The 12359-nt window shown below is 45.5% G+C and overlaps 1 protein-coding gene and 1 pseudogene across 1 annotated transcript; one reads left to right on the top strand and one right to left on the bottom strand.

The window, feature by feature from the left end:
- Positions 297 to 1256, top strand: LOC102182064 (olfactory receptor 3A2). The gene has a single exon (XM_005693393.1). The coding sequence runs from the start codon at positions 309 to 311 to the stop codon at positions 1254 to 1256; it is 948 nt and encodes a 315-aa protein (XP_005693450.1). The 5' UTR covers positions 297 to 308.
- LOC102181809 lies at positions 9582 to 10514 on the bottom strand (annotated as a pseudogene).

Raw genomic sequence — 12359 nt, 5'->3', positions numbered from 1 at the left:
GAGGAATTTTGCTTTTATCTGAATTTATTTTCCCAAGTATTCTAACATTTTTCAACTGGGAGAAGATGGGAGGGACAAAGTTCTGGTGGTTTGGGGCGTCTCAGCCATGAGTAGGGTAAAAACATGGAGGGATGAAGGGAGTCAGTGAATGAGGTGTAAGTGACCCTGGGGAGTGGGAAAACCATTACCCAGACAGCTAGGAACTTACCATGGAGCTCTGAACATATATGGTTTAAAATATTTATGTTGAAAAAGTACATTAAGTAGATTGAAACTTCCATACTTGTGACATTTCCTTACAGAGACTCATGCAGCCAGAAGCTAGAACCAACAGGACAGCTGTAACTGAATTTATTTTACTGGGCTTAGTGGAAACAGAAAACCTACAGCCTATGGTCTTCGTACTCTTCCTCCTTGCCTACATGGTCACTGTCGGGGGCAACCTCAGCATCCTGGCAGCCATCTTGGTGGAACCCAAACTCCACACCCCCATGTACTTCTTCCTGGGGAATCTATCGGTGCTGGACATTGGGTGCATCACCGTTACTGTTCCTGCCATGTTGAGTCGTCCCCTGTCCTACAAGCGCACAGTTCCCTATGCAGCCTGCCTCTCCCAGCTCTTCTTCTTCCACCTTCTGGCTGGGATGGACTGCTTCCTGTTGACAGCCATGGCCTATGATCGATTCTTGGCCATCTGCCAACCTCTCACCTACAGCACTCGCATGAGCCAGACGGTTCAGAGGATACTAGTGGTTGTGTCCTGGGCTTGTGCCATCACCAATTCACTGATTCACACTATTGCCCTAACCACCCTTAACTTCTGTGGTCCCAACGAGGTCAACCACTTCTACTGTGACCTCCCGCAGCTCTTCCAGCTCTCCTGCTCCAGCACCCAGCTCAACGAGCTGCTGCTCTTTGGCGTGGGTTTCATAATGGCAGGAACACCTGTGGTTCTCATCATCATCTCCTACATCCATGTGGCTGCTGCGGTTCTACAAATCCGCTCAGCAGAGGGCAGGAAGAAAGCCTTCTCCACGTGTGGCTCCCACCTCACTGTGGTCTGCCTCTTCTATGGGACCGGTATGTTCAACTACATGCGGCTGGGTTCAGAGGAGGCTTCAGACAAGGATAAGGGAGTTGGAGTTTTCAACACAATTATCAATCCCATGCTGAACCCACTTATCTACAGTCTTAGAAACCCTGACGTTCAGGGTGCCCTGCGGCGGGTACTTGTAGGGAGGCGGTCACTGACATGAGGGGTGATAGGGTCCCTCCTTTTCTGCCTTTTCTGGGTTAAAGGAAATGTCCCACGAGGGCAGTAACCTGGAAAAATAGTTTCTCTACTCTGTCATTCCCAAAACTGTCCATGGCTACGCCTGGAGCTTGTCTTCTTTGTAATCTCTTTTTGGAGTTGAGAAACTGGAAGGATAGGCTGAGATAAAGATAGGAAGAAAAGGTATGAGAGTGAGCAGTAGGAAAGACTTGGGAGTGGAGGACTGAAGATGAAAATGAGGATATGTGGAGGGATGGGACAGGATGGTGAGCAAAAGAAATAAGCAGGAAAAATGGAAATTAGGAAAAGGACATGAGAGGATGGGAGATGAGAAGGATGAGAGAATTAACGGTATCAAACTAGATGCCTAAGGAATGCTGATGAGGTAAAGGATGGGTGTAGAGAAAAGGAAGAATGAATAGGAGGGGAGATAAGAATAAAATTCATCTATAGAATCACTTCCTATTAGCATATGGCCATGGAATAACTAGCACCTTTGATGTTACTGTTGGGCCCCACCCCTCCAACCAGGAAAAGAAAAGTTTAAGTTTTGATGAAGGTGTAATAATAGAAGGCAGTTTAGGTATTCCTCTTCTGCTTCCTCTGGCTAGGAGATGATCCTAGAAAGACAGAGGGCAGGACTGACAGATGGAGAAGAGCATGGGAAGATGTGTGTGCTGAGGCTTCATCCTCCATAACCACACTGGGCCGTCAAAATCAACAGCCTCCTTGCCTCTGGGTGCAGCGCCTGGTGACAGTCTAAAGAACACAGATGAAATCGGTCTCTTTCCTGATACTCTTGGGTCTCCAGACACTTTGGGGTTAAAGAGAATGAGCTCTCAACGGGAAAAATTCTTGAGAATGACAACCAGGAGTGTGGGCTGTAACCACCGCTCTATGACCTTAGAAAGTGCTTCTCTATGGCTGGACTTGTTCCATAAAGAACTGGGACGAGATCATCTCTCCAGGGTTCTTCACATTAAATGACCTTTGATATAATTTTCTAGGTGAACTTTTTTGTGAGGATGAACCCAGAAAACATTTTGAGAACTTTGCACCACCACTTCCACCACTCTATCTACCCCATGACACTTCGCACTAATTTGTACATCCACTAAGTTATGACAGTGTCTGTTTACCACGTCCCTTTCATAAAGGGTTGTTATAAATAAATACCTTTAATTTTTACAAACTGAAGGTTGAGAAATGGCAGTATTTTTATTTGGATTTTCAATTTCAGTTAAAACTGCAGTTGGATATCTTTTCACATATTAACTGGCCAGTTGTATTTCTTCTGTAAGAAGTGGATTTTGACAGCTTTTCTCCCTTTTCTGGAGAAGGCAATGGCGACCCACTCCAGTACTCTTGCCTGGAAAATCCCATGGATGGAGGAGCCTGGTGGGCTGCAGTCCATGGGGTCACTGAGTGTCGGACGTGACTGAGAGACTTCATTTTCACTTTTCACTTTCATGCATTGGAGAAGGAAATGGCAACCCACTCCAGTATTCTTGCCCGGAGAATCCCAGGGACGGGGGAGCCTGGTGGGCTGCCGTCTATGGGGTCACACAGAGTCGGACACGACTGAAGCGACTTAGCAGCAGCAGCAGCAGCCCTCTTTTGGAGGGCTGGATTGTTTATTAGGAAATCGTAACTGACCAACCTTCACAAACGATGAAACTCAGCTTTAAATCAGCTCAGGTCCAGATTGAACAAAAGTGATCTAATCTTAGTGCCTAATAGATGCAAAAGTAAATAATTTTTGGAGAAGAAGATATCATCCAGAGCCAAGCAATAGAAACTTAATCTGAGCCATATACATAATTTAAAATTTTTTAGAAGCCTCATGGGGACAAGAGTGTTTCTGAGTCTGTAGCAAGGACCATTTTAAAGCTAAAGTAAGCAAGTGAAATTAATTTAAATGATTCATTTTCTTTTATTCATATATCTAAAACATTATCATCTCAACATATAATCAATATTATGAAATAAGTGAGATATTTTACATTCTTATTTTTCATACTGTCCTTAGAATCATATATATTTTAAACTTCAGAACCTCTCAATATGGATGCTAAATCTCATCAAAAATACTTGACCTAGTCCTCTTGCAAGGCTACGATCAAGCCATCAGCCAGTGGTGTAACTGTCTCCAGGCCTGACTGAGGAAAGGAAAGCTTCCACATTCATTCACATGGTCACTGGCAGGACTCAGTTCCTTGCAGGTTAGGGGACTGAGGGCCTCAGGACATCACTGGCCTGAGGTTGGAGGCTGCCTCAGTTCCTTGACCCTAGAGCATCTTAAAATGTGGTGCCTTCCTTCCTCAGAGCTAGAAAAGAACCATAAAGAAAGATTGAAAAAGAAAGCACATAGGAGGTCCTCTGCTTGTGTGCCCTCAGCAACAACCACTTAGCAGCCATATGCAGACAAACGTACTGCTTCCCTGATAGCTCAGTTGGTAACAAATCCATCTGCAATGCAGGAAGCTCTGGTTCAATTCCTGGGTCAGGAAGATCCACTGGAGAAGGGAGAGGCTACCCACTCCAGGATTCTTGGGCTTCCCTTGTGGCTCGGCTGGTAAAGAGTCAGGAAGGGCAGCGGGAGGAGATACCCCTCATCCAAGGTAAAGAGCAGTGGCTGTGCTTTGCTGGAGCAGCCATGAAGAGATACCCCATGCCCAAGGTAAGAGAAACCCAAGTAAGATGGTAGGTGTTGCAAGAGGGCATTAGAGGGCAGACACACTGAAACCATACTCACAGAAAACTAGTCAGTCTAATCACACTAGGACCACAGCCTTGTCTAACTCAATGAAACCAAGCCATGCCCGCGGGGCAACCCAAGACGGGTGGGTCATGGTGGAGAGGTCTGACAGAATGTGGTCCACTGGAGAAGGGAATGGCAAACCACTTCAGTATTCTTGCCTTGAGAACCCCATGAACAGTATGAAAAGGCAAAATGGTAGGATACTGAAAGAGGAACTCCCCAAGTCAGTAGGTGCCCAATATGCTACTGGAGGTCAGTGGAGAAATAACTCCAGGAAGAATGAAGGGATGGAGCCAAAGCAAAAACAATACCCAGCTGTGGATGTGACTGGTGATAGTAGCAATATCCGATGCTGTAAAGAGCAATATTGCATAGGAACCTGGAATGTCAGGTCCATGAATCAAGGCAAATTGGAAGTGGTCAAACAGGAGATGGCAAGGGTGAACGTCGACGTTCTAGGAATCAGCAAACTAAAATGGACTGGAATGGGTGAATTTAATTCAGATGACCATTATATCTACTATTGTGGGCAGGAATCCCTCAGAAGAAATGGAGTAGCCAGCCTGGTCAACAAGAGTCCGAAATGCAGTACTTGGATGCAATCTCAAAAACGACAGAATGATCTCTGTTCGACTCCAAGGCAAACCATTCCATATTACAGTAATCCAAGGCTATGCCCCAACCAGTAATGCTGAAGAAGCTGAAGTTGAATGGTTCTATGAAGACCTACAAGACCTTTTAGAACTAACACCCAAAAAAGATGTCCTTTTCATTATAGGGGACTGGAATGCAAAAGTAGGAAGTCAAGAAACACCTGGAGTAACAGGCAAATTTGGCCTTGGAATGCAGAATGAAGCAGGGCAAAGACTAATAGAGTTTTGCCAAGAAAATGCACTTGTCAGACTCTACACATGGACATCACCAGATGGTCAACACCGAAATCAGATTGATTATATTCTCTGCAGCAAAGATGGAGAAACTCTATACAGTTAACAAAAACAAGACCAGGAGCTGACTGTGGCTCAGATCATGAACTCCTTATTACCAAATTCAGACTGAAATTGAAGAAAGCAGGGGAAACCGCTAGACCATTCAGGTATGACCTAAATCAAATCCCTTATGATTATACAGTGGAAGTGAGAAATAGATTTAAGGGCCTAGATCTGATAGAGTGCCTGATGAACTATGGAATAAGGTTCGAGACATTGTACAGGAGACAGGGATCAAGACCATCCCCATGGAAAAGAAATACAAAAAAGCAAAATGGCTGTCTGGGGAAGCCTTACAAATAGCTGTGAAAAGAAGAGAGGCGAAAAGCCAAGGAGAAAAGGAAAGATAGAAGCATCTGAATGCAGAGTTCCAAAGAATAGCAAGAAGAGATAAGAAAGCCTTCTTCAGTGATCAATGCAAAGAAATAGAGGAAAACAACAGAATGGGAAAGACTAGAGATCTCTTCAAGAAAATTAGAGATACCAAGGGAACATTTCATGCAAAGATGGGCTCGATAAAGGACAGAAATAGTATGGACCTAACAGAAGCAGAAGATATTATGAAGAGATGGCAAGAATACACAGAAGAACTGTATAAAAAAGATCTTCATGACCCAGATAATCACGATGGTGTGATCACTCATCTAAAGCCAGCCATCTTGGAATGTGAAGTCAAGTGGGCCTTAGAAAGCATCACTACGAACAAAGCTAGTGGAGGTGATGGAATTCCAGTAGAGCTATTTCAAATCCTGAAAGATGATGCTGTGAAAGTGCGGCACTCAATATGCCAACAAATTTGGAAAACTCAGCAGTGGCCACAGGACTGGAAAAGTCAGTTTTCATTCCTATTCCAAAGAAGGCAATGCCAAAGAATGCTCAAACTACTGCACAATTGCACTCATCTCACATGCTAGTAAAGTAATGCTCAAAATTCTCCAAGCCAGGCTTCAGCAATACATGAACCATGAACTCCCTGATGTTCAAGCTGGTTTTAGGAAAGGCAGAGGAACCAGAGATCAAATTGCCAACATCTGCTGGATCATGGAAAAAGCAAGAGAGTTCCAGAAAAACATCTATTTCTGCTTTATTGACTATGCCAAAGCCTTTGACTGTGTGGATCACAATAAACTGTGGAAAATTCTGAAAAAGATGGGAACACCAGACCACCTGACCTGCCTCTTGAGAAATCTGTATGCAGGTCAGGAAGCAACAGTTAGAACTGGACATGGAACAACAGACTGGTTCCAAATAGGAAAAGGAGTACATCAAGGCTGTATATTGTCACCCTGCTTATTTAACTTATATGCAGAGTACATCATGAGAAACGCTGGACTGGAAGAAATACAAGCTGGAATCAAGATTGCTGGGAGAAATATCAATCACCTCAGATATGCAGATGACACCACCCTTATGGCAGAAAGTGAAGAGGAGCTAAAAAGCCTCTTGATGAAAGTGAAAGAGGAGAGTGAAAAAGTTGGCTTAAAGCTCAACATTCAGAAAACGAAGATCATGGCATCTGGTCCCATCACTCCATGGGAAATAGATGGGGAAACAGTGGAAACAGTGTCAGACTTTATTTTGGGGGGCTCCAAAATCACTGCAGATGGTGACTGCAGCCATGAAATTAAAAGATGCTTACTCCTTGGAAGGAAAGTTATGACCAACCTAGATAGCATATTCAAAAGCAGAGACATTACTTTGCCGACTAAGGTCTGTCTAGTCAAGGCTATGTTTTTGCCTATGGTCATGTATGGATGTGAGAGTTGGACTGTGAAGAAGGCTGAGCACTGAAGAATTGATGCTTTTGAACTGGTGTTGGAGAAGACTCTTGAGAGTCCCTTGGACTGCAAGGAGATCCAACCAGTCCATTCTGAAGGAGATCAACCCTGGGATTTCTTTGGAAGGAATGATGCTAAAGCTGAAACTCCAGTACTTTGGACACCTCATGCGAAGACTTGACTCATTGGAAAAGACTCTGATGCTGGGAGGGATTGGGGGCAGGAGAAGAGGGGACGACAGAGGATGAGATGGCTGGATGGCATCACTGACTCGATGGACATGAGTCTGAGTGAACTCTGGGAGTTGGTGATGGACAGGGAGGCCTGGCGTACTGCGATTCATGGGGTAGCAAAGAGTCGGACACGACTGAGTGACTGAACTGAACTGAACAATGCAGGAGACCTGTGTTCAATCCCTGGGTTGGGAAGATCCCCTGGAGATGGGATTGGCTATCCACTCTAGTATTCTTTCTTAGAGAATTCCATGGACTGTATAGTCCATGGGGTAGCAAAGAGTTGGACACAGCTGAGCAACTTTCACTTCATTTCACTTTATGCAGACAAAAGTGGGCTTCCCAGGTGGCGCTAGTGGTAAAAAATCCACCTGCCAATGCAAGAGACACAAGAGATGTGGGTTCAATCCCTGGGTCGGGAAGATCCCCTGGAGGAGGAAATGTCAACCCACTCTAGCATTCTTGCTTGGAGAATTCCATGGACAGAAGAGCCTGGCGGGTTACAGTCTATGGGGCTACAAACAGTTGGACTTGTTGAGTGAGTGCACACACACACACACACATATGCAGACAAAGTGACTTTGTGGGGATTTGGGATCCAGGTAGAAGACTGGAAACTTGGTGGAGCTCACGACCAAGGAGCGGGGCTTCCTTGGTGGCTCAGTGCTAAAGAACCTGCCTGCCAATGCAGGAAACACCAGTTCGATCCCTGGTCCGGGAAGATCCCATATGCCATGGAGCAACTAAGCCCAGGAACTGCCACTACTGAGCCCATGTGCCCCAACTACTGAAGTCCACATGCCCTAGAGCCTGTGCCCACAAGTGAAGCCACCACAGTGAGAAGCCCGGGCACTGAAACAAAGAGTCACTCTCACTTGCTGTAACTAGAGAAAAGACCTCGCACTTTCACAGAGGGAAAGGGAAGTTAAGAGGGCTGTGGTCAACAAAGGATCTATGGCTTTTCATTGGGTGAGTCCTTGCCAGGAAAGAAGAGGAGTCTTTCTTCCTCCAGACTGGCTCTGCTACAGTCACAGGGTGTGAGAACTTGGCTATCTGCTGCAAATATGAATACTCCCCCATACCATTCACCCAGTGATCTTACCTTGCCTTACTCTACTCACTTTTTGACTCATCAGCATGCCTTAATTCTTGGCTCAGCTTTTACCATCTCAAGGAAGCCCTCCCTGAATTCCCCATCACTAACAAGCCAGGTGAGTCTTCCTCCTCCTCCCCAACCCACATTGCTCAGAGCATAACCACTGCCTTCAAACACAGAAATAAGGTAGCCTCCCTCCTTGGTCCTTAATGAGGTCCTGATTCATGTTTGTAAAACAGTCTAAGCCACTAATAGGCATTCAGTCATTATCAGTGGAGCGAACTGAACCTCAGGTCAATTCAACTCTCCCTGTCTCTCAAAGTCTAGGTCAGTGCTGGCTCTGCTGATTCATCTGTAAAGGACTGCTCCCTCTTTCACACTGCCAGAGCCCAGGGACTCATTTTCTCATCAGTAACTTCTCCTTTTCTATCCATTGCACTTGACATGATGCTGGTGGGACCTAAGTAGAGATAGGGTCTCACAATTACCTCCCCCACTTCTGCTTCCACCACCAATCCTGTCCATGAGCATATGCTGATCACGCCTGAACATTTTTCTTTGAGTGCAGGGTAGAGTGGTTGCAAGGAGAGGTGGGACCATGGAGTGAGGAGCAGACACAGTGTAGGATAGGGTGGGCTGTTCAGGGATGAGGTCTCTCCACAGGGAAAAGGAAAATAGGAGAAAGCCACAGTCAGTATTGCTTTGAGGGCTGAGAGAGCAACACTGATGTGGATGAGGAGGGTGTGGATGAGGCCATAGAGGACAGAGAGCCCAACACAAGATGAGGAGTGAAACGCAGGGCCTAGGGAATGGGTAGCCTCACCCAGGGCACCTGCAGTGGGGGTAATGCAGGTGTCTCCAAATGGCTCACAGGCAGCAGGTCCCCTAGAGCATGTCAGAGCTCAGGACCAAGAGTGTGTGAGAGAGCCCCTCTCCAGGCCACAACTGAGTATATTATGAAAGACTGGGATGGTGGTGCTGTGTTCCTATGGTCAGATAAGTTGAAGACTTTGATCCTGCAAAATTTTAGTATTACTGTTAGAATGACCTTATTTATTGCCAAGGTTGATGAGGTCTCTGGGACACTGGTTACACGTAGGTGTCTTTTCCTCATCACAGAGGTATGAGCTCATTTTGAGCTGGATCTATGCTCTCATGGGGCTTCCTGGCGGCTCAGTGATAAAGAATCCACCTGCCAGTGCAGGACTCAGGTTCAGTCCCTGGGTGGGGAAGATTCCCTGGAGAAGGAAATGGCAACCCGCTCTAGTATTCTCGCCTGGCAAATCCCATGGAGAGAGGAGCGTGGCGGGCGACAGTCCATGGGGTCGTAAAAGGGTCAGACACGACTTAGTGACTAAACAACGAGTGCGTCCTCATCACTCCTGTATCCTGCATAGGATAACGCCTCGCACACGAATTGAAGCAATCTCCACTTCAGTGCCCAGATTACCTCATGTCAACCTCTGGAAGGCTTTCCCTAAGAGGAGTCTTCCCAGTGCCCCATGCATGGCCTTCATCCTCAGGCTGTAGATGAAAGTGTTCATCATGGGGGTCACCACAGCATACATCACTGGGGCTACTGAGTCCTTCATGGAGGAGGTTTTGAAGGGCTGCAGATATACCATACCAAGTGTCCCATAGAAGAGGGAGACCACAGCCAAGTGGGAGGCATGGGTGGAGAAAGCTTTGTGTTTCCCAGACACTGAAGGTATCTGGAGAATGGCTCTGACAATATGGATATAGGACGTGATCATGAACCCTAAAGGGGTGAAGAAGATGAGGCAGTCTGTGACAATCAACACTGTGTGACTGATGTGAATGTTAGAACAGCAAGCCTCAGTAGGACGTACATCTCACAGAAGATGTAGCGGATCTTCCAGGACCCACAGATGAGGTCATGAGGAGGGTGTGGATGAGGCCACAGAGGACAGAGAGTGCCCAACACAAGGTGAGGAGTAAAATGCAGAGCCAAGGGCTCATGGCCGTGATGTAACGGAGGGGGCGGCAGATGGCCACACAGCGGTCATATGCCATCATGGCCAGGATGAGGTTGTCCAGAGTCACCATGGAGACCAGGAAATAGAGCTGAGTCACCACCCTCCGTATGAGATGGCTTTGTTCTGAGACTGAAGGTTTACCAGCATGTTGAGGATTGTGTTGGTGATGAAGAAGAGGTTGGTGAAGAAGAGGCTGGCCAGGAAGAAGTACATGGGAGTGTGCAGGAGGGAGTCAGAGCCAATGGCCAGAATGATGAGCACATTTCCCACCACTGTGACCAGGTACATAAGCAAGAACATCCAAAACAGGACCCGCTGCTGCTCAGGATTCTCTGAAATCCCCAGGAGGAAGAACTCTGAGACTCCACTCTGGTTGCCTCCATGCATTTCTCCGACTGTCTGCAACATCAGCACCAACAAACATTTGTTTACTGTTACTTCTATTAAACAAGGACATTCACATACACAAAATCAACTATTCTCTTGGCATTAAAATATCTTGGACTAAATTTTATATTTTAATACAGATTATCAACAAAGTAATAACAGGCATAAACATATAACATGGACAATGTGCAACTTCTAGTCATTTCAGCAACTTCTTCTCAGTTCAGTTCAGTTCATTCACTCAGCCGTGTCTGACTCTTTGTGACCCCATGGACTGCAGTGCGCCAGGCTTCCCTGTCCATCACCAACTCCCAGAGCTTACTCAAACTCATGTCCATCAGGTCGGTGATGCCATCCAACCATCTCATCCTCTGTCATTCCCTTCTCCTCCCACCTTCAATCTTTCCCAGCATCAGGGTCTTTTCCAGTGAGTCAGTTCTTCGCATCAGGTGGCCAAACTATTGGAGCTTCAGCTTCAGCATCAGTCCTTCCAGTGAATATTCAGGACTGATTTCCTTTAGGATTGACTTCTTCTCTGCCATAATTTTTAAAAAATTTATTTATTTACTTTAATTGGAGGCTAATTACTTTACAATATTGTAGTGGTTTTGCCATACATTGACATAAATCAGCCATGGGTGTACATGTGTTCCCCATCCTGAATCCCCTTCCCACCTCCCTCCCCCATTTCATCCCTCAGGGTCATCCCAGTAAACCGGCTCTATGCGCCCTGTCTCGTGCATCAAACCTGGACTGGCGATTCATTTCACATATGGTAACATTCATGTTTCAATGCTATTCTCTCAAGTCATCCCACCCTCACCTTCTCCCACAGAGTGCAAAAGTCTGTTCTTTATCTCTCTGTGTCTCTTTTGCTATCTCACATATAGGGTCATCGTTACCATCTTCCTAAATTCCATATATATGCATTAATATAGTGTATTGGTGTTTTCCTTTCTGACTTACTTCACTCTGTATAATAGGCTCCAGTTTCATCCACTTCATCAGAGCTGATTCAAATGCATTCTTTTTAATAGCTGAGTAATATTCCATTGTGTATATGTACCACAGCTTTCTTTTCCATTCATCTGCCGATGGACATCTAGGTTGCTTCCATGTCCTAGCTATTGTAAACAGTGCTGCAATGAACATTGGGGTACATGTGTCTCTTTCAATTCTGGTTTCCTCGGTGTGTATGCCCAGCAATGGGATTGCTGGGTCGTATGGTGTGCCATACTTCTTATCTGCCATACTCAATATTACAGGAATAATGTCTATGTCTTACTTTAAATTCTACCATCTTACCATATTCTTGAAGTGCTTAAAGATTAGTACATCATGATACTGAGTAGATGTTTAGTTAGCAATAATTGCACCACAAATAAACCTCATTGGCAATGATACTGCCACTGTGCAAAGATGAACAGATTTTTAAATAATATTTAAAACAGGTTATGTACTATAAAAAGGGCTTCCCTAGTGGCTCAGACAGTAAAGCCTCTGCCTGCAATGCAGGAGACCTGGGTTCAGTCCCTCAGTTGGGAAGATCCCCTGGAGAAGGAAATGGCAACCCACTCCAGTACTCTTGCCTGGAAAATCCCATGGACGGAGGAGCCTGGTAGGCTACAGTTCATGGGGTCACAAAGAGGTGGACACTACTGAGTGACTTCACTTTCTTTCTTTCTTATGCACTATAAGAAATGATTATTATACAACTGGACAAAGGGAGAGAGTAAAAATATCGGAAAGGAGAAGGAAAAATTATCATTTTCATTGATAGGATGATGTGTTGGGGAAATCTAAAACAATCAACTGAAATGTCATTGGAAATAAAAATCAGCATCA

This window comes from Capra hircus, chromosome 19, assembly GCF_001704415.2.
Source record: "Capra hircus breed San Clemente chromosome 19, ASM170441v1, whole genome shotgun sequence".
In the NCBI taxonomy this organism is placed as follows: domain Eukaryota; kingdom Metazoa; phylum Chordata; class Mammalia; order Artiodactyla; family Bovidae; genus Capra; species Capra hircus.
The sequence above is the reverse complement of the archived record's forward strand: the minus strand, read 5'-3'. Positions and strand labels throughout refer to the sequence as shown.

What these genes read in the sequence shown, in the direction of transcription:
- LOC102182064 (XM_005693393.1), top strand. Translation starts at nt 309, where the DNA reads ATGCAGCCAGAAGCTAGAACCAACAGGACAGCTGTAACTGAATTTATT.